Source organism: Alosa sapidissima, chromosome 24 (assembly GCF_018492685.1).
Source record: "Alosa sapidissima isolate fAloSap1 chromosome 24, fAloSap1.pri, whole genome shotgun sequence".
NCBI classification, from domain to species: Eukaryota; Metazoa; Chordata; class Actinopteri; order Clupeiformes; family Clupeidae; genus Alosa; species Alosa sapidissima.
The window spans coordinates 11,321,128-11,343,412 of NC_055980.1; the positions used below are offsets into that span (position 1 = coordinate 11,321,128).

Sequence of the window (22,285 nt, forward strand, 5' to 3'; positions counted from 1 at the left end):
TGTGCGATCGATGAACATGGAGTCTTTTGCTAACGCTACAAACTTATTCTCTGCTTCAGTGCGCATTGTGGTGTTATCGACGATATTCACAACCGTAGTCCTATCAATCTAGTCTTCTGTGACCTGTGACCATTAGTAGCCCTGTCCACCATCCCTCGAGGAAATGTTCAGGTGTTCATCGTCTTCTCTCCATTTCCACATTTGCAGGCCACGTTTCCACATTTGTGACTGTTTCGCATCAAGGCGACACTTTTCAAAGACACCATTATAATTTAGCCTACGAAGATTCCGTTATTTTCTAGCTCATGTGCTGTGTAGAACTGTCCATGCGTCTAGGTGCATCGTGTGTGTGTGTGTGTGTGTGTGGGGGGGGGGTATTTGTAGATGTTTGGCACATTCCTAAATATGTTCCTGTAGACATCATGAAATCCCTCCTCCTTACCTCTTAAGTAATGAATTTCCGCAGAAAAAAAAGAGAAAGGAAAAACTTACAATTTACTGTATTTGGTGTGAGCCGCTGCTGGCCGTCTGAAGGGGAAAAAGGGGGTGGAGAAACTGAGTTGTTCATGTCTAGAGGCGCGCTGGACTTAGGTATTGGCATCAGGGCAGTGCTCTTTGGATGGACACCATGGAGCGAGCGCGGGGATTAAGGATATATGTTTTGGTGTTATTCATTGTATCAAAGGCTTTGGGTAAGTCTCCAAACACAGACATGTTTTTTTGTATGTTTGTCTTTTTTCCCTCAAAAGTAAACACGACCATATTATATTATATTATATTAAGTTATATTATTTAGTGTGATGTGTCCCTGTACATTTTGCCTGTGTTGATCTTTGATAAAAATGACCTTATCCATCAACTCTTACAGCCTACCCAATATCCTGTTTGTATAATGAAACACTGTTATATGTAACGTTAATAATGAACAGACACATTATATTTGGAAAATAGTTTGGAAAGACTATTTTGGTTTGGTTTTGGTCAGAAATGTGCCAGATGTGCTATCAGTTGGATATTTCAAAGTGCAGCTGCGGTTGTAGATAGGTAGCTTGCAGTAATAAATCTGTCAGAGGCCACACACTTTGTAGGCCTATAGGCAACTTAAGATTTTTTTAGTTTATCATGTTGTGTTGAACATAAAATGCAGGTTTGGAAAGTTGACAGGAGTTCGAGCCATGAGTGACAGTGATGTATAAGTTTTGGTTGATCTAGTTTGAAAATAGAAACTCCCAAAGACCCATAATAATGGCCCCACAAACACCCTATACCACCAGAGTGGATACTTGCATACTTTCAGCTGTTGAGAGCACATTTTTCTCTACTGTGGCCTTGGCATTCAGTCAGTATTTATTCAGCACTCTTATCAGATTTTCTGAACAAATACACATCATTTACAATTCACTGACAGCTGCCACCCCATGATACTGTAATACACACTATATAGAATCTCTACTGAACATAGGGAAGGGCATGGTGCTTACTTGAGGGTATAACACATACAAAATGTGCGTTTAAGTGTGTGTGTATGTGTGCGTGTGTGTGTGTGTGTGTGTGTGTGTTTGTGTGTGTGCGCGTGTGTGTGTGTGTGTGTGTGTGTGTTTGAGAGAGAGAGAGAGAGAGAGAGAAAGAGAGAGAATAATCATTTCAAGGACAATTACACAATGTAATGACATTTTTTCATCAACGATGAAGCTCAGATTACTGGTACCATTACCTGATTGCAGGGTCCAATATCTGCACATCTCGAGGAGTGAGCACGTGCCAGCAGTGCCTAGCCGTGCACCCAAGCTGTGCCTGGTGCTTCCAAGAGGTGAGCTCCCTACATTTATTCACTCTGTATTTAAACCTGCCCTAGAGCTCACCTCCCCACATAACAGCAATAAACACGGACAGCTTCTAGTTCTTGCTCGGAATTTGATTTGTAGAACATCTACAAAAGTAAAAAATGTGGCACGAATCTGTTTAACAGAAATGTGAAAAACATCTTTTTTTTTTAAATGTTTCATATACCACAATTTTCATGTAGGTATAAAGGATTGCTTCACTAAAATATTAATATGCTTTGCTTATGAAATTGTCAATTTATGTAACTGTCAATCTAATGCTACTTTAAAGCAGCACAAATATATTTGCTAGTATTTTGGCAAGTTTAGGGGGGAGTAGAACAGGGCTATCATTTTTTATTCCAAAGTTGTCCTTGAAGGTGTTTTTCTTACTGCCTTCATGTTTCACTAAACTGGCATGTTATGGAGACCACTATACTAACTAACTATAGTATTATACTGTTCCATAGAACAGGACAGGTTCCCACACCAGACCAGTATTCAGACTCCCTGAACTCATCGAATCATTCTGGGAATCACTCATTGGGAGTCACTCTGCTCAGTGTTGCCTGATGTTGTTGGCACCATTAAATCTGCCTTCAGTTTCATTCAACAGAACCTTATCACGATCACAAACATGTCCGAGTGGCTAAGATAAAACAGTCTGATCTTGTAATGTACAGGAATGTTTGCCATGAACTGGCGTGGTCTGACATGGTGGGTTTTTCCTGTAGGACTTTGGGGAAGGTAAAACCGGGGTGTCTCGCTGTGACCTGAAGAAGAACCTCAAGGCAGCAGGATGCTCCGAGAGGTCACTGGAGAACCCTAAAAGTGGTATGACTGTGGAGGAGGACAGACCGCTCAGCAACAAGGCCTCAGGGTCTACCACAGGCGTCACCCAAATCCAGCCCCAGAAACTCCACATCACCTTGAGACCAGGTCAGTCAGTCGAGTCAGTGTGCAACTCACTTGCTCACTCACTTGCTAGATCAGTTCTGATGATGAAGGGCCAGATCTCTCTAAATCTCTCTAAATAGCAGAACCATGTTGGAAATATTTTCCTAATTTTTCCCCTCTTATAATATTTTATAGGCAGCTGTGTGTCCTATAATGTGTGTCCTATAATGTTTTGAAATGGTCCTGTGAACATGATCTCTCTCTCCAGGCGACTCCAAGCGCTTCACGGTAAAGGTGCGGCAGGTCGAGGACTACCCCGTGGATCTCTACTACCTGATGGACCTGTCCTACTCCATGAACGACGACCTGCGGAGTCTGCGGATGCTGGGCAACGACCTCGCCAAGGCCATCAACCGCACGACCAGCAACCTGCGCATGGGCTTCGGCGCCTTTGTGGACAAGCCCGTCTCGCCCTACATGTACATATCTCCTCCAGAGGCTGTGAAGAACCCCTGCTACGGGTGAGACTTCCGGGGTGCTGATCACTGTATCACAAGTGACTATTTCTGCATATGTCAGCACAAACATTGGTTAACGACACCTTCTCCATAGCCACTTGTTAGAGTTAAAGATGCCACAAGGGGATTTTTAAAAGAGACTATCAATTATGGTTTATGATGACGCAACACCTACCACGTAGTGCACTGTATGTGACAAGTATGCTTATAACACAATGTGTCCATCAGAGAAAGATGAAACTATCTCCATCATTCTGGAATGATTCATCATGACTTACTGTTATGGTTTTAGACCTTTGCCAGGAACAAGAGTGTACAATGTTTTCAGAGTGATGTCCAAAGGATTTCTTTAAAACTGAGTCCTACTGAGGAAACTAAGAGGTGCAGATTAGGATCAGACCTTGGTAATTGTTATCTCTCTCTCTCTCTCTCTCTCTCTCTCTCTCTCAAACACACACACACACACACACACGCACACACACACAAACACACACACAAACACATTTCAATCAAGAAACCTTGATTGATTGAAAACCCGATGCAAACCTATGGATGACCAAAACTATAATGAATTACTGTATAAAAATACATCAGACATCAGTGGTTCAGCACCACTTACCGGCAAGGGTCACACGCCTAGTAAAGAATTAGACCACTTTTCCTGTTCTGCGCTCCTATTCTGAGTGGCAAGGATTCTCAGAGATGCATCTGCTTCTCTCGCAGCTTGAACCGGAACCCGAGCGTGTGTGAGGCTCAGTTTGGCTACAAACACGTGCTGTCCTTGACGGAGAGGGTCAGCCGCTTCACAGAGGAAGTCAAGAAGCAGATCGTGTCGCGGAACAGGGACGCCCCCGAGGGTGGCTTTGACGCGATCGTACAAGCAGCCGTTTGCAAGGTGGGCTCCAACGGCAACACTCTCGCCAAAGCCTCAAGGGCGGTAGATATATAGGCATGATTTATTTTATTTAAAGATGCAAAAAATACACATGCAAACCCAACCATAATACCTTTGTGTGTAATTCCAGTAGTGTCAAACATCAGGGTCTCAAATTATTTCCACTCACACACCAACACGAGGTGAAAGATCTCATCTTCTCTCCGCTGCTCTTACTGTAGGACAGAATCGGCTGGAGGCCAGGCGCCTCCCACCTGCTGGTGTTCACCACCGATGCCAAGACTCACGTCGCTCTGGACGGCCGCCTGGCTGGCATCGTCCAGCCCAACGACGGCAAATGCCACATGGGTCCAGACAACATGTACTCTATGTCTACTACACTGGTATGCATGGATTAGTATCCATCCATCAGTAGGCTATGCTTTCCTTTGGATTCTTTTCAATGGCACAAATAGATAGATATCCACCAGCTTCAACTTTGCTGTAATAAGGACAGTTATAGAAAATCATTCATGCCCATTGCAGAAAGCACATTTCCTGTATGAATTATTTTCTTCTCTGAACTGAAAGATCAAGATGTGTTGACACTTGGCATTTAATCCGGCAGGACTATCCATCCCTAGCCTTGATAACAGAAAAGATGTCAGAGAATAACATTAATCTCATCTTTGCGGTAACAAACCCTGTTCAACCTCTGTACAAGGTGAGAGTTTCTTGTGTTTATTGAGATTTTAGTTGGGTCAAATATGCAATAATACACTGAACTGAACTCGTTACCTCTTCTCTTTTTATATCTTTCCATGTTTTAGAACTACAGTGAACTCATACCTGGCACTACAGTTGGGATCTTGTCTGACAACTCAAGCAATGTGATTCAGCTTATTCTTGATGCCTATGCTGTGAGTGATTAAGTCACTTTTTAGATAGATAGATAGATAGATAGATAGATAGATAGATAGATAGATAGATAGATAGATACTTTATTGATCCCCAGGGGAAATTCAAGGTCTCAGCAGCATACAGACAACACAAACACATTCTTTAACAGCAGAAAGAGTAATTAAAGTATATAATATAAAAACACAACTAAGCAATAAGGACAGTAGAAGATAAAGAATATGCTAAATATACTAAAATACAAATTATACTAACTAAACTTAAATACAATATATAAAAATATACTAAAATACAAATGACAAAAATACAAATTATACTAACTAACACTTAATCTAAATCAATTCTAAAAACAGTATCCACATAGTGGTGATTAATCAATCAGAGGCGCTTGCAATGACTGTGATTCTCTGTGCATAGTAAGGTAAGGTAAGGTGCTCTAAGGTGCTCTGTGTGAATGAGTGTCATGGTGATAGTGCAATGGTGATAGTGGTCATGGTGATAGTGCAAGTGAGTAAGTCCAACAGTGCAACAATGCAGAAATAAAGTAAAGTAAAGTCTATATATCTATATATTTAACTATTTAAGACAATGTATAAGTGTGGCCACAGTTCGGTTGTGGCATGGAGAGGGGGGGGGGGGGGGGGGGTTATGCATATGTGCTAATGTGCTAATATAGCACGCAAACAGTGAGGCATAAAGACAGTGGCAAAAGTGGCTAGTGGACTTTTTGTCACTTCAGTTGTTTTGTTCCAGAATATGCTGAGGTTTAGTTCTTTCCTTCATACCAAAATATTTTGAAGTAATGTTCCTCTAGAGGGATTCCAAGAATTGCTCTAAAAATCATGCAAATATCTTGTGTGAAAATGTTCCAGAAGCTTAGTCAAATTCCTTGGATGCACGCCATTGTTCATCTGTTTCTTTTTGTTTTGTTTTGTTTTCTTCCTCTGATCTTGGGACAGAAAATCCGTTCGAAGGTGGAGCTGGAGCTGCAGGGGATTCCGGAGGAGCTGAGTCTGTCTTTTAACGCTACCTGCCTGAAAGGGGAGGTCATTCCTGGTCTGAAATCCTGCTCAGGCCTCAAGATAGGAGACACTGTTAGTACTTGTCCCGTCCCCATTTCTATGAATTTTCTTTCACATTCCTGTTGGGAACACTGATCTTGATGTTTCCCCAAATAAGGAATGATTTAAAGAACAGGAAATGACATGCTTTTTAGAGTCATCACTCTGGTCACTCATCCCCTGCTATCTGTAATGATGGTTAACCGCAGTGTCAAAGTCCGTGTTTAATAGAGTAATGTCATGCCTCGGTTTGTCTAAGTGCTATCTCAGACGTGCATATGCTTTCGGCTCGGACAAGGACACAGTTCCGCGCTGTTTCTCAGTCTGCTGAGCGTGTCTGTCCATTTCCTGCTGAGTGACTGAAACTCTGAGTCATTGGTGCCACCCTGTCATATTCAAGACTGGCAGAGAAGCGCTGGCCAGACAGATTGTGTGGGCTCTAGACGGCACAGTCATTTCCATGACTGGAGCAAGGGCACTGTGTATGATGCTAAAGTTATGAATCACACCTGGCCAGCCAGTGCCAAAAAAAACACACCCAGTCAGCTTATCAGGAAGCTAATAACTTCTTTTTTTGGCCATTAATATATTTTTTTTCCTAAAATATTTTTGTAGAATTATGTAAATGTTTACGATTCTATGAAGACATAGAGCCACAGCACTATCCTCCCACATTCTGTGCTCTGCTCCAATTTATTGAGTTAAAAAGGTCAAGTGTGTGATCAGTGTCATGGTCAACGTGGCATTGTATGTGTACACTTTGTGGACTGAATTTAATCTGTAGATTTGTTCTAGGGACGTCTTCAACCAAACAAAAAAAAAGCTTTTATGAATGGTCAGGGTGGTGCATGGCCAGTGCTTGTTAATAGACCTTCAAAGGATTTCTGGAGGCATTTAGCTTCTTCTTTGAAAATCAAGGGAAATGTTCTTTGTGTCACACGGAATGGATTCAATTTATTACAATGTAAGGTCGGCTACAGTAACAAGCTTGTGGGTTGCTAATGTGACCACAACTTCAATTGTAGCCCTGTTATTAGGAAGCTCATAAACTTTCTTTAAGGTCACAGTGAATTTGCTAATGGATTAGAAAACCATCAGTATACTGCGTTGAGTGATGCTAAGACAAACTGCCGTCCAGTCACCAGATTGAGTCTCATCGAAATGCCAACGAAACTAACGAGATTGTTAACTGACCCTCAGGTGTCCTTCAGTGTGGATGTGCGAATGCGGGGCTGTCCTAAGGAGAAGACAAAGACCTTCACCCTCAAGCCGGTGGGCTTCAAGGACACGCTGCAGATCGCCGTCACCTTCGAGTGCGAGTGCAAGTGCCAGGCCCGGGTGGAGCCCGACAGCCCCGTTTGCCACGGCGGCAACGGCACGTACGAGTGCGGCATCTGCCTGTGCAACCCGGGGCGGCTGGGCCCGCGCTGCGAGTGCGCCGAGGGCGACTACAGCCCCGAGGAGCGCGACACGTGCAGCGTCAGCCCGGACAAGGCCGTGTGCAGCGGCCGCGGCGACTGCGTTTGCGGCCAGTGCGTGTGCCACGCCAGCGACTTCGGCAAGGTGTGGGGCACCATGTGCGAGTGCGACGACTTCAACTGCCTCCGCTACAAGGGCGAGCTGTGCTCAGGTAAGATGGCACGTGGGGGAATAGATTCCAGCTGAGAGGAGGGAAGCTGGAAATGTCACATCCAGTCAGTAGGGAACTTTAGTATGGAGGTTTGGTATAGGGAAGTTATAAGCGGAGTCTTATTTCCGATACAGGAACAGGGTCTGGAATAGATCTGGTCTCAGTCTGATGGGGATCTGCACAATGTCCAGGCCAAATTTATTCTGATGACATCAATTGCTATGTCTATGTGAAGTAAAAATTCTGCTCTAGGGGCTGTACCTGTATTAAGCGTAGTTCTCAACTAAGTTCTAGATCTCCATTGAAGTTCTGCAAGATCCGACTTGTTTTTTGTTCTGTAACAAGATAGCCCCGTAATACAGTGTACATTTTCAAGACAAGCTTATTTTACTTCTTATGTTTTTTTTCATTGTTTAATCCCATGTATGGGAAAACTGGGTTTAAACCCTGGGTGTTTAAAGGAGCTGTTCTTGGACACCATGGCCTGGGTTTCAGGTATTTATTTAAGTCCTCAGTTGGCCTTCTGTCATCTCTAAAGAATGACATAGCCATATGTCAGCTAAACAAACCGAATTCTCCTTCGTTTATTGTGGGCTTTTCAGATGTTTAATGTGGGACTGTCAGTGATGGCGTCACGACTGACTCAACCTCCTTCAATGAACCAGCTCACGCTTCTTTCATTTCTCTTCATTTTCCACAAGTTTTAACGTCTTGTTATGTTCCAAGGACTCATGTTGCTAGGATAGCTCACATCACATCCTCTTCACTAAATATCCAGACCTTTTCCTCCTCCTCTTAAATCAGCGTTTGACAGCAGCAGCAGTGTAGAGCAGAGAAATCCGGGCCACAGGCCTGAGCTCTTGTTTGTTGAATGAGTCTGAGGGATGTTCTGTTTTGCGGCTTGTGGTCATGAGTTAGCTGGACTCATCAATCCTCGGCCTGCTCCCCTTGTGTGCCCTCTCAGTCCTCTCGCTGTTTCTCATCATCTTGCCCCAATTAGATCACCATCTCGCCTCCTTTTTTTTCTTCTTTTTTGTTAGTCGGCTGCCTGCTCCGCTTTTTGTGAGGCAGTTAAGTATCTCCCTCAATGTTCTCAGCTAGTCTGCCGTTGCGTGTGATTTTGTGCTTGGCAAACCGCCCCTCGTTCCCCTGGTGAACTTGATCTGTGTATTTGAAAAGTGCATATATCTGTCCTCCCTCAGATGTTTTTGCACGGCTCACCTCCAGGATGACTTCATGGAGGCGGAATTACTACTGATAACAAGCTGTGTTTTTTGCCAGTTACGCATCTACATGGAGTCTTTCATGCTTATTTTTTTAAGTGGAAGTGCTGATGTTACCAGGTCTGGACCTTGAGGTGAGAGGGGGTTGGTTCATAGTTTATGTAAGGTTTTACAAAGTGACCTGATTTCCACAACAGCTAGTTGCAGCTAAAACCACACAGACTGATGTTTTTGGTCAGATGTTGTTGTATTTATCCATATTTCTCTTTTAGACTAAATATTCTTATGTGTCCAGCAGCACCGCATTATGATGTTTCAAGTCTGGATGTAATTTTCCAGAGTCTTGCTGTGTGTGTGTGTGTGTGTGTGTGTGTGTGTGTGTGTGTGTGTGTGTGTGTGTGTACATCCCAAACCACCATCAACTTCATTTGAGCAATTGCGCATCGACACCACATTCCCCAAAAATACTTAACAATTATCCAGCAAACGGTTCTCGTGCACTTAAGAAATGATGTCACCAGTTTAAAAATAGAACTCCCCAGTGGATGAAAGAGGGAGGGAGGGAAGGGGGGGGCTGAGCCAAGACTGGACGTCTGGGCAGGAATTATTATTGTTATTTTCTGTGGTATGAAGAGTCTTGGGACAGTTGGGTAAGACGGAGCACTTATAGAATGATGATTACAAGTGAGGCGGTGATGTGGTCCGACTGTGGGAGTTTGGGGGCTGGTTTGTTGTTTCATTCCCCCAGAGCTGGTCTGTTTTTTTCTCGTGTTTCATTGTCGTGGAGTTTCTTTGTGGTGAGTACCACAGATGGCAGATGTAGATGCGTTTTCTGCATTTTCACTAGTTCGCCCTTCTATATGATTGCTTCAGCTAGACTAGAATGTATGGGAGAAGTGCGTGTTTGGCAAGGTAGCTGTCCGTGGTCCTGGAGTGCCTGGAGCGGACATCGCGATAGAGCGATGACCGCTTGCACCCCCCTGTGTAAGGAGGATGAGTAACAGGGCAATTGGTGAAATGGAGGAGTAGGGGGAGGAGGGGGGATGATTTCTCTAACGTCGGAGCGTGTGACGTATGGAAAAGGAGGTCGGCTTAAATAGGCCTACCCTGCGGCGGCAGTGGGTGAGTTAATTGCTGTCAATCATCCCGAAGGCTCCACCCGAACTTTGTTTATAAAACATCATTTCACTAGTTCGCCCTTCTATATGATTGCTTCAGCTAGACTAGAATGTATGGGAGAAGTGCGTGTTTGGCAAGGTAGCTGTCCGTGGTCCTGGAGTGCCTGGAGCGGACATCGCGATAGAGCGATGACCGCTTGCACCCCAAAAGATCACAGAGAAAGGCCGCTACCAACTACATAAGTGCTTGCTGAGCGAGTCGTAAATCCGCTAGATTGGAGCGGATGTAAGACTGGTAGGCATCCGAGGACCAACGGCCCAGTATTTTAATTTGTTGCTCCGATAAGCCGTTGAGCGCAGCTGTTGTGGCAGCTCCTATCCTGAAGGAGTGTGCGGAGTAGCGATCCGCGGGAAAACCAGATTCGACTAGAATGTTTTTTAAGAGAGTCTGGAATCTGTGGCGAGTGATGGGTAGCCCTTCGTCTGACACGAAGAGCGGGCTAGTAGGCGAAGCTTGAGCTGACCGGTATGAGATGTAGTGAGACAGGTATTGGAAAGGCTGAAGATCTGAGGCGGAGTTAAAAATGAATATGGAGTGTCCTTTTCGGAACTGATCGGTTTTACTCTGTTTGATGGTAAATCGAATGGTGTCTTGGTCTAGCTGCTCTAGATCTGCGATGCACGGGTGGACATCGGGGATGAAGAGAGACGAAGGGCATGTAAACTCGCTACATCTCAGCAGCCCAAAAAAAGCCAGTATAAACATAACGGAGATGGTGAAATCGGAATGTGGTGATATGAACCCTTTGCGAAGGGTAGCAAGGCAGGTGGCGAGAATACTTGAGGTAATGGGAAGGCGGGAGTCTTGGGGGACTGGCTGATGCCTACGGATACCTTTGATTAACAAGCCTATCCTGGTGTCGGAGAAGGAAGGGCATTCGGAGCCGTGGAGGAGTTTGTAGAAGAAATGAATGCCGGCTAGGTAGACTCTAATGGAAGAGACTTTGATCCCGAGTGAAGTGTGGGCGTAGGTGATAAATGATGATATGGTGACTGCATCGAAACTGGGAAATAGTAGTGAGTGCTTTGCATGGAACTGTTTGAAGCACGACCAAGCAGTCCAGTAGGACTGCATGGTCCTGGGTGCGAGGGCTTGGAGGGCTAGGTCGGCCGTGATGGGCTGAAGATAACTGAGGGGGTGGTTTATAGGAAGATGGTCTCCGAAAAGCTGGGGAGTGGAGTAGGGTACGGGTCCGCCTCTGGAGCCAAGCTTCTGAATCTCTGGAAATTAAGACGAGAAAGAGAGTCAGCAATTTCGTTGTGGCAACCGGAGACGTGCGCGGCTCTTATAATGAACTGGTAGCTGGCTGCTGTCCAGATTAGACGCCTAATAAGAGGGGAAAGCGCAGGCGATTTTGAGCGCGAGTTATTTATGACGTGCACTACGGCTTCGTTGTCGCTGTGGATTAGCACGCTCTTGGAGGTCCACTCCTTCCCCCAGAGTAGGGCCGCAATGACTACGGGGTAGAGTTCGAACACGGCTGACGATTCGTTTTCAGTTATTAGCGCTCTGAACTCTAGTGGCCAGGGGGATGCAAACCAGCGCCCTTTGAAAAAGCCTCCGAAGCCTATTGAGGGGGCTGCGTCTGTGTACAGCTGGAGGTCTTCTGGAGATGATTGGCAGTCGTCGTAGAACATGCACAAACCATTCCATTCGTCTAAAAACATCCTCCAGAGTTTGAGATCGGCCAGGCACTGGGCATCTAGATATACTACGTCTTCGAGAGATGGGGATGCTGAGGCGCAGTTTAGGAGATGCGAGATGAAAGGGCGGCCCTGGGGAATGATTCGCATGGCGAAATTGAGGTGGCCTAGAAGGGAGAGAACTTCTTGTTTGGTGTGAGATGGTGAGGTTATAAACTCGTTCAACAGTAAAGAGATTCTGTCTTTTTTCTCTTTGGGGAGAGATGAAGAGAATTCTTCGGTATCTAAAATGATGCCGAGGAATTCGAGTCTGGATAAGGGACCGCACGTTTTCTCTTCTGAGAGTGGGACTCCCAGTTTGTTGAATACGTCAGTTAGCGTAGAGATGCCTAGGGCCGGTGGGTAGGAATGGGGGATAACTACTAGAAAGTCGTCCAGAAGATGAACGAGAAATGGGAGCTTATAGTTATTTAGGAGAATCCAGCACAGGGCTTCTGATAGCGTATCGAAAATTTTGGGACTGCTGCGGCAGCCGAAGGTGAGGCGAACTGCAAAATAGTATCTCCTATGCCATTTGACTCCGAAGAGGTGCCAGAATTCGAGATCAATGGGCATGACTTTGAAGGCTGAGGTGATGTCCGCTTTAGCTAGCCAGCAACGTCTACCTGCCTTTTTGATCAGAGCGATAGCGTCATCGACAGAGTGGTAGTGCAGCGAGAACTCTTCTAGTGGAATCAGACTGTTAATGCTGGGAGTGGTACTATTGTGCGGAGCTGAGAGGTCGATGATAAGTCTCTTTTTTCCTGAGTATTTGCGCGTAGCTACGCCTATGGGGTTGATCCTGTAGACTGGGAATGGAGGCTTGGTGAACGGACCGATCATAAAACCAGATTCGACCTCTTTGCTTAGGAGTGAGGTGACTACCTCCGGATCTTTGACGGCAGATTGTAGGTTTTTACAAACGAAAGACTCTGTAGGTCTTGCTAAAACACCTGGATGAAACCCGTGCTTCAACCCTGAAGTCAAATAATCGCAAAATCCCCTATTTGGATTGGACTGAAGTTCTGAATGGAGAGCAGAAACAATGATTGGAGTAGAGAGATACTTTTTAAACTTTTTATTTATGTTCTTGAGTGCGGAACAGACTGACTTGGCATGGGCGCCTGCGCAGTAGCTGCAAACGTGGAGGTAACGGCAGGAGGATTGGCGACACTGAGCGAAGTTAAATCTTCGGCAGATTTCTCGACCTTTCCAGGAACGCTCGTCCTCTTCCCTGGCTTCTCCTGCCGTAGCATCGGGGATGCGGGGAACATAGGAAGAGGATTTAGGGGCTGTGGAGCTGGTGCTGGGGAATTGATGGTCGGGGTTGACTAGTGGACACTCGGCCGCGCCGTGACTGGGGCTATTGCAGAGGGGACAAGATGGCTTAAGTCCTAGAAAAACGCGGTTATGGAGCTCCATATCGAGCGCGCCCCAGTAGGGGTTTTGGTTCCAGAGGCCGACTCTGGCAGCGCATTTAGCTGAAAACAGGCGGTGATAAGTGTAAAAATGAGCTCCCCCGTAGGATACGGCTAGACCGGCAATGATGGCCAGGTAGTCGTTCAGCTCTTTGCGTCGGCTGGGGAACGCGAAACAGATGACTTCCGTGTAGTAAGTAAACGCTACGGTGAACTCGGGAAATGACAGGGTTTTTGATGCTGGGCCAGAATTTTTAAGAGAAAAAACCAGTTCGCCGCAGACTAGATCCCGGTTATGAGAGGGAATAGGAAGGGAGGGAAGAATGGTAGAAAGGTCTACGTCTGCACCTGACAAGATGAGGTTCCTGGTGGACGCTGTGACGGGTGGTGGTTCGAATGCTGCGGCGTGAGGAGGCGGTGGCAGGGCCTGTGCTGTGGCTAAAGAAAAGTTATGCAGCCGGAACGGGACGTCGTGGTCCGGAGCACTCGCTGAGTGCTGATGATGACCCGCTGCTGCGGGCTGGACTAGCGCGGGGCCGGGGAAGAAATGGGAAGGGAGAAAGGGAGGGAGGGAGGGAGCGGTCGCTGATGCGACCGGAAGGGGAGCAACCTGGGACAGGGTCGCGGGAAGTGGGACGGGGAGGGAGAGAGGGTTAGGGGGGAATAGCGACGCTGTCGCTATCGGCGCCGGCTGAGACCAGGTGCTCGCTAACTCGTGAGGGAGCTGGGGAGCTAGCGAGGTGAATCTTCTAACTGACGCTTGGTGAGTTGGGGCGTGCAGTGCAGACGTGGCTCCCGGAATGGAAAGGGGAGGGGGAAAAGGGGGGAGGGAGGGAGCAGTCGTCGGAACGACTGGAGGTGGGGCAGCCCTGGACCGAGTCCTGGCTAGGGGAGGTGGATGGGGGAGGGAAAGAAGGGGTGGGGGGAGTAGCGACGCTGTCGCTACCGGGGCCGTCTGGAGAAGTGGGGTTGGACCCGGAAATACGGCGGAGATGCGGCGGGAAGAAAGTCGGCGGGAATGGGCCTGAGCCGCTGACGTGGCAGTGGCTGTGGCTGAAGCAGCGGAATGGTGCGCTCTGAAGCGTGGGGTGCCGGAAGGTTCTGTCGGCGAGCCTGGTTCGCGGGGTGGCTGGTGGTGTGTGCTTCGTCCGGCTGAATGGCCGGCGGAAGGAACCGCGCCGGGATGCCAGAAAGAGCAGCCTGCTTCCTGGTCCGGGGAGGAAAACAAAGTGAGGGAGCGGGAGGGCGAACGGACCGGGCTATCCGACTGCGTTAGCAGGCGGAGGAGATGGAACTTCCTATCCGACCTACGGAACGCGATGCCGCGGGAATGGAGGGTGCTGCGGATGCGAGCCACTGTCCAGTGGGTAGGGTCGTCGCCTTGCTGGCGCTGGGTCCTGGTACTGCCGCGAGTTGAGGCTGCAGAGCGGGAAATACTGCCCCGCACGGGGGCAGGAGAGGAGCACCTTCTGCGACCCTGTGTCCTGGGTTCCCTACGCTGGCGGCGAGGGGAACGATAAGGATTATTTTCGCCCGACGGAGGGCCCTGGGTGTCGGGTGTTGGCGGGACGAAGTTGTCCTCCAGATCGCTGGAAGAGGCGTGGATTTCTAGTTCCATGTTTGACTTTGGCAAACGATACGCGGACTCGTTGATTTCTCTAACGTCGGAGCGTGTGACGTATGGAAAAGGAGGTCGGCTTAAATAGGCCTACCCTGCGGCGGCAGTGGGTGAGTTAATTGCTGTCAATCATCCCGAAGGCTCCACCCGAACTTTGTTTATAAAACATCATTAAGTGCTCAAGAGAACTGAAGGGACCCAGAGGGTGGTATGCTGCACATAGCGTACACTCATTTAATGGAAGCTTATCAAGCCACAGGGGGAAAAAAGATGTTCCAGAGATAGGCTACAGGTTTACTACTCTACTGCCCATAACTGTGGAGAAATTCCCTGGATATCTTACCACCAGAACTCCTTTTTTAGAAAACCCATGTAACAGAACAGATGAATGTTTTTTTGTGTGTGTGTGGAGGCTGGAAGTTGGATATTAGGCTACAGGCGATGGCCGCGCTTGGGCTGGACATGAAAGGTCAGAAGTGGGTGAACGCGTGCCGTGAAAAGAGCAAAACACGATACCCACCAGTCTGATGTTCCCTTACCCAGGGGCGTCATGCTGATACATGTACTGTATTTAAAATACGTATTTCAAATACAAAAATATTATTTTGTCATTTGTATTTTATTGGGTTGAAGAAAATTACTCTGTATTTTGTATCAAAATACTATTGTAGCCTACTTTTATATTTTAAGAATACTGCAAAATAATCTATGAGACATCTATGTGAATGTGATGATGTCATAAAAGCTCAGAACGATGCATGGAAGCTAACTGGTGTTGACCTATAGTCAAGTCAAGTCAAGTCAGTTTTATTTGTATAGCGCATTTAACGTGCACAGAGTGCAACCCAAAGCGCTCCACATATAGGCCAAGACATTGTCATTGACACATAGACTAACAAAGACAATAGCGGACGGAGCGGCGTAGTCGCCAGCGTACCCGTGACACGCAAAAGATGCCGGACGGAGCGGCGTAGTCGCCAGCGTACCCGTGACACCAAGACATACAAGACAGACAACAAACAAATTAATAAATAAAATAAATAAAAATTAAAAATAAAATTAGTCCAATTTCCAACCGGCTGAAAATGTCCAAGGGCAATGATGACTCACGTGAAACTGCGCACAGCTGTGTCTCCAAAACCGATGCATGCAACGCCAACAAAGTTCTTTACACTCACTGGCAGTCTGGAAATAACGTGAACGTTAGGCCTTGTTATAGTCTGGATATCACTGGAAGCATAGCAGTCCGAAGTCATGGGCGATCTTGTAGATCAGCAACTCGGTGGACTTTTAACAGCGACCGTTTGTTGGTCCGTAATGCAGAGTTCTTCAACGTTAAAGTTAAAGGATAATTCCGGTGTGATTTTGACCTAAAGTGGCTTGAAACATGATACCAAGTGTGAACGTATGTCTCATAGCTCACCTCAGAAATCTGGCACTAGTTAGCCAATGCTACCAACAGGGTTTCGTTGTGGTGCCTCGGGCATCGGCCTAGCCATGCAAATAAATCACTGTTTTACACCATTTACGAGGCTCAAAGTAGCTCCATACTTCATTGGTAGACTTCCGAGGGCCTTGACATTTAAAACAAGACATGGAGAACTTTGAAAAAGCACTGGTAGATTATTTACAAGACGATTTATACAGACAGTACCTTAAGGAATTTTACCGTTCGACGCCATCTTGAATTTAGTCACGATAAGTAGAGCGACGAGTACGAACAAACAGGTATGATAAGGGGTCAGATTCCAAAACTAATTCTGTGGAAATGCATGGATTCAGTTGCTTTTAGTAGCAGCAACTGGAATCCATGCATTTCCACTGAATTATTTTTGGAATCTGATCCCTTATCATACCTGTTCGTTCGTACTCGTCCCTCGACTTATCGTGACTAAATTCAAGATGATCCATTTAACTAGACAAATCAATACAAAAAATAAACGTGACATTACATAAAATGTAATAAATAATAGCTCACAATTTTCGAGCTAATAATAGCTCAACAAAGTTTCGATAATACACTTCAGTAAGTACACCGGCATCCACTTCAGTTAGTGGGGGGGGGGGGGGGGGGGGGGGTATTGAAATTATGTATGTATTATTGTACTAAATAGTGCATCATTTTACAAAATTGTGAGCTATTATTTACTAAAATGCGCACATAATATATTACATTCTATAGCCACTAGCCTACTCATTTTCTATCTGGTGCAAAACAAGAATCATTTCGATGCAAAAACAGTTAAAGAAATAACTGTTTGTAGCCTATTATACTCAAACCAAATAACTCTGAAAACTGAACTGGCGGATATGCTGTCATAGAAAAAAATATATTGAACATCACAAGCAGCTCCAGAAGCTCTGAATTTGGTGAAGCCTTATTTTATTTCTTGCTTTTTTTTTGGCTATTCTGCAGCAAGTAGGCTAGCCTATTTGTTTATCTTGCACAGATGCACTGTAAAACTCATGACAAGACATGTCATCTCACGCTACGCTATCAGCGTAATATACATGACTCGCAGTGGCTCAAACGAAAAGTGCATTCTCTGTTGGGATAGTGATGACAGACAAACTGAGAGGGATAAATGACAGCAGCAAAGTTTCCCTTTATTTCATACAAATCGTGTATTTTTCGTTCATAGTCTAACTTATAATACTGATCTGTCATGGATTTGCACGAGTTGATTCTCAATAATACGGAACAAAATGCGTTCCGTATCAGTTCAATACGGAACACATCTTTTTCCTTGCAAATACGGGACGATTCCGTATTTTACGGAACGGTTGGCAACCCTACATCTAACAGTAAAATAATGTTAGTTACTGACAGTAGCTAGGTGGTAAGTTAGCAAAGGCAAGTGACTGCCTGTTGAGCATTTCTGCTTGCCGCACCTCCGACGGTGCCATTGCGGGTAGCTGCAGGGTCATCGGGAGCCACCCTTCATTGATGTTCTGCTCCATTAATCCCAGAACATCTCACGGTGGTGGAGCAATGGCAGGGAAGTCTCCCTGCCACCCCCTGCAGCTGACCCTAGCCTAGTAGTTAGCCACAATGATAGCATTAGCTAATGCCATTGTTTGTCTAGGGTGACCAATCATAGATGGACTTTTACAGCTTTTGATGGACATTTGGGCCCCCGGGCAGCGCTGCCAAACCCAACCCTAACCCTAATTGTAATCCTATACCTAAACCTAACCCATGCCTAACCTTAGTGCCTTCCAGGCAGCGCTGCCTTGAAGTCAACGGTGGGGGCCCAAAAGACCATATATCAATCATGAGCCCTCTATGCGGACCTAAGTAGAGTGTCCTTCTTTGTGGGTTCCACAAGTGCTCCACAGCAAATGAGGCTTATAAGTAGCCTAGTGATCGATGATAAAAAAAAACAGCATATTCTCTGCGGTCGCAGACAAGGGGGGCTTACAGATAGCAAGCGGCACTTGTTGCACTTGCTGCAAGGTTGTGCTGGGTTGAGCGAATGGCCCAAAGATTTGTGTTGTGGTGCTATTTCTACTGCTTTATAATACACATGTAGCCCCCACTTCCCCTTTTCAACACCCAAGTTCTGCATGTAGCCCCCACTTATCCTTTTTGGTCACCCTAGTTCTGCTACATTATAGCACACATGTAGCCTTATACTAACCTTATACTTTTAAACACAAATTATGACTATCAACTGGTCTTGTATTTCTGCACAGAACCACTCACATGAAATGGAAAAAATAGGCGTCCATTTTATTCTCTAGCTGGGTCGCAGTTGGGCTAAAAGGCAATAATCCCTCAAATTATGACCTCTGGCAAGTTTTGTGCAAATAAATGACAGATTGAGACTTATAATATAACCATCAACACATTTAAGGCATCTTGCTGTCCAAGCTAAACAGTGGCTAGTTTTCACGAAAATCCCTGTTTATTTTTCTAGAAATGGAGATAAAGCGTCTTTTATGAAATATGCGCTGTTTGAGCCTGTCACTCTTCTGACACTTACATTTTTGGGTCAAATATAAATATATATTTTCGATAAATATAGTTTTTCTGTTCACAAAACCACCTTTTTACTGCTGTCGGGCTTCATAATTCCCTCTCCTCTTGGTTGGTAACGTCTGTGTTGCTATCATCGACATATTCGGCACTCGGCCCATCACCCACTCCGCTCGGCCTGGCCTGTGGTGGAGATGGAACTCTCTCCACGGTGGTCAGTCACTCTTTCTAATGTTTTTGACCTGGCGTGTGGTCTCCCCTGATTGTCGTGGTCAGAGTTATCTTGTCTTTGTAGAAAGGTGGTTGGTTGAAGGTGGACTCATCCAGCGTTTTCTGGCAAAAACGCACCTGCTGCAATATCTTTTTCTTCAACTTTTTCATTTTCCCCTCCAGCACCTGAGAAGTGTTGCCTGTAAAGTTAAGTTTCCGGGAATCGACCTAGCGAGAGCTGGCGAGACTGCCACCAAGTGATAAACCCACTCATGGCCTGGTTTTGACCTGACGTGCGTGCGTCACTGATTCGACCCTAAGCGGCAACCATCAAAAGCCGAGTTATGATAAAATGTCCAGATTAATGTCCAGATTGTGCGTTTTCATGATCGTCATCTATTTCAGTTCTATTCATCATAGAGTCCCCCAAAATCGCACATAAGGTGTGCTAGAGTGTTTATTTTCGTAATTTTAGAAAAAAAGCTAACAACGCAATATTGTCTCTCTCTTTCTCTCTCCATCTCTCTCTCTCCCCATCTCTCTCTCCATCTTTCTCGCTCTCTTTTTCTCCATTTCTCTCTTTCTCTCAATCTCTCTCTCTCTCTCTCCCCATCTCTCTGTCTCTCTTGATCTCTCTCTCCCCATCTCTCTGTCTCTCTCTCTCTTTCTCCCTCTCCTCCGTGTCCGTCCCTTCTCACCCCACTCCTAGGCCACGGTAAGTGTTACTGTGGCTCATGCCAGTGTGACCCGGACTGGAAGGGAGAGAACTGTAACTGCTCTACCCGTACGGACACCTGCATGTCCAGCCTGGGCCTGCTGTGCAGCGGCCGTGGCCAGTGCGTGTGCGGCCGTTGCGAGTGCACCCAGCCCGGGGCTTACGGCGCCACCTGCGAGAAGTGCCCCACCTGCCCCGACGCCTGCACCATGAAGAAGTGAGTGACTTGATGTGTGTCATGAAGAAAAGTAGTATACAATTGCTAAGTGTACTGCTAATACATACTTCGGTTACACTTGACTTGACAGTATCGACATAAGAGTGACATGACACTGTCATGAATGTGTCATAAACAAGTCATAAACGTTTATGACATAACACTTCTGTTATTAAGTGACATTTGATTTTTGTCATAACAAGTTAGGGCTAGGGTTATGGTTATGGTTATGGTTAGGTTATGGTTATGGTTATGGTTAGGGTTAGGGTTAGGTTTTGGATTAGGGTTAGAGGTTAGGGTTAGGGTTCATGTGTCACATGTTCATCACAGTGTCATGTCACTCTTATGTGGATACTGTCAAGTAAAGTGTTACCCATACTTCACAGTTATCATGACTGTGTAGATACTAGTATTGGAACGTGGGCTCAGTTTCTGAAAGTGCACTGTTATTAGTGCACTGTTATTAACGAGGTGAAAAACTGTACCACCTCTCAGTAACTGTAATAAGTGCAGGATGTTTATGCAGGATGTATAAACACTTTTTAGGTATTAACATCTCACCAAAGTTGCCGAAGCCATCTCACCTATTTATCTACTAAGCTCAAACTAAAGTCAGAGCAGTCTCTAATTTAATGACCTCTTCACAACAGGGTATTGTTGTCAATCTGCCAGACTCTGGGTATGTGTATGCTACACTGTCCAGGAGAGTTCCAGGAGCCTTTTCAGGAACTGCACAGTCTTCTAGAATAGAGCTCTAGATTCTCTATTTTTTAGAAAAATACACTTTTGGCAAGGCAAGAATTACAATAGGACAACTTCTCACATTTGTTTTTACTTCCAGTTTAGCTGAGCTGCTTATTAAGGGCTATTGCGACATTGCAATGAATAGTTTTGCATATAAATATGGACAATATCAGCGAGATTGCATTGTATTGCCTTATAAGGAATGTGAACGCCAAAATGAATCATCATCAGTATCCCCAGAATGCCGCATTATATAACTTCCAGATATGGAAGGAGCACAAATGTTAAACATTATGCTAACATTTACTTGGATGACTCCTAGGATTTGAGAGATTTCGGATGTGTTATACAGACAGTTTCTGTCATCCATGCTAATGGTTTCCTGTTGCTTTGTTTCCCAGGGAATGTGTTGAATGTAAGCACTTTCAGAGAGGAAAGCTCTTTGAGGACACATCTTGCACGCGAATCTGCAGAGATGAAATTAAACTGGTGGATGATATAGGTGAGACTTAAATCAGTGTTAGCGACCTTTTAATGGACTTTGTAAACACACAAACATTTGGAAGAGTTTAAAAGACTATTTGATTTTCCTTGTATCAAATAGTCCTAAATAATACCCACCGCTGTGCTGCGGTCCCCATGTAAATATCTATAATGTGTAAATAATGTGTGCCTCTTAAACGCCATTATGAATATCTATTATGAGGTTTCCTCTCCTTTTATGGATCAAGCACCAGTCAGATTTGCCTGATGAATATCATGTTACATATTACTGTAAAAGGCCATTATTCCGGATTTGGAATACCAGCACGCAAACACAAACTGTACTGTGTACTGTACTGTATAATCCACTAATTGCACACAGATGAGAGAATGTCCATTTTAAAATGTCCATGTCAAAATGTCTCTCCTCCCCTACACCTGCCTCCTCCAGTCTTCCATGACAAAAATGCAGTCAACTGCACCTATAAAGACGAGGACGACTGTGTGCAGCGCTTCCAGTACTATGAAGAGGCCAGTGGTCAGTCTGTCCTGTTTGTGGTCAAAGAGCCAGGTGAGGGCCTATATGTGGTCTGCTGTGCCTTTATGCATGTGATTGTCTAAGGGGCTATATAAAAAAATATGACTTGACATATGACAATATGGCTCTCTCACACTCTTAACAGGGGCTCCCTCACGTGTAGGGGCGTTGCGGGGGGTGGGAGGTTAGTATGATTCTAAGGGCCCAGCACTGACAGGGGGCCCCCAGAGAGCCCCCCACCACCCAGTAATACAATATATTATCGGAGGACCTAGAATTATTGTCTTTCATAGGGCCCAAATTATCGAGCGCCCCTGCCCACGTACATTCATTCACTCGCTCACTCACTTCCTAAATCAAGTATCATGTTGTGTCTAAATGGACATTCATTGATAAAATAAATACAGTTGAGACAGTGAAGCATAAGAATTCAGCCGTCTAATGGCCTGACATAGTGATTATAGCAGAATGGACTTTTTTTGTCTTTAGCAGTGTAGGGATTAGAGATGATGACCATTGCAGTGTAGAGATTAGAGATGCAGTGACAATGAAGGAACT

At 45.5% G+C, this 22,285-nt stretch overlaps 1 protein-coding gene across 1 annotated transcript in view; it reads left to right on the forward strand.

The window, feature by feature from the left end:
* The first annotated feature begins 532 nt into the window (after positions 1 to 532).
* The window catches only part of LOC121700381 (integrin beta-3-like), a 25,463-nt gene continuing 3,710 nt past the window's right edge, over positions 533 to 22,285 (forward strand). The window contains exons 1-13 of the mRNA XM_042083317.1: positions 533 to 692; positions 1,725 to 1,810; positions 2,558 to 2,762; positions 2,989 to 3,241; positions 3,962 to 4,133; positions 4,355 to 4,516; positions 4,741 to 4,836; positions 4,943 to 5,032; positions 5,990 to 6,124; positions 7,292 to 7,721; positions 19,740 to 19,962; positions 21,108 to 21,208; positions 21,641 to 21,760. Coding sequence (XP_041939251.1) covers positions 620 to 692; positions 1,725 to 1,810; positions 2,558 to 2,762; positions 2,989 to 3,241; positions 3,962 to 4,133; positions 4,355 to 4,516; positions 4,741 to 4,836; positions 4,943 to 5,032; positions 5,990 to 6,124; positions 7,292 to 7,721; positions 19,740 to 19,962; positions 21,108 to 21,208; positions 21,641 to 21,760 — 2,146 coding nt within the window. The 5' untranslated portion in view covers positions 533 to 619. The remainder of the gene's footprint in view (positions 693 to 1,724; positions 1,811 to 2,557; positions 2,763 to 2,988; positions 3,242 to 3,961; positions 4,134 to 4,354; positions 4,517 to 4,740; positions 4,837 to 4,942; positions 5,033 to 5,989; positions 6,125 to 7,291; positions 7,722 to 19,739; positions 19,963 to 21,107; positions 21,209 to 21,640; positions 21,761 to 22,285) is intronic.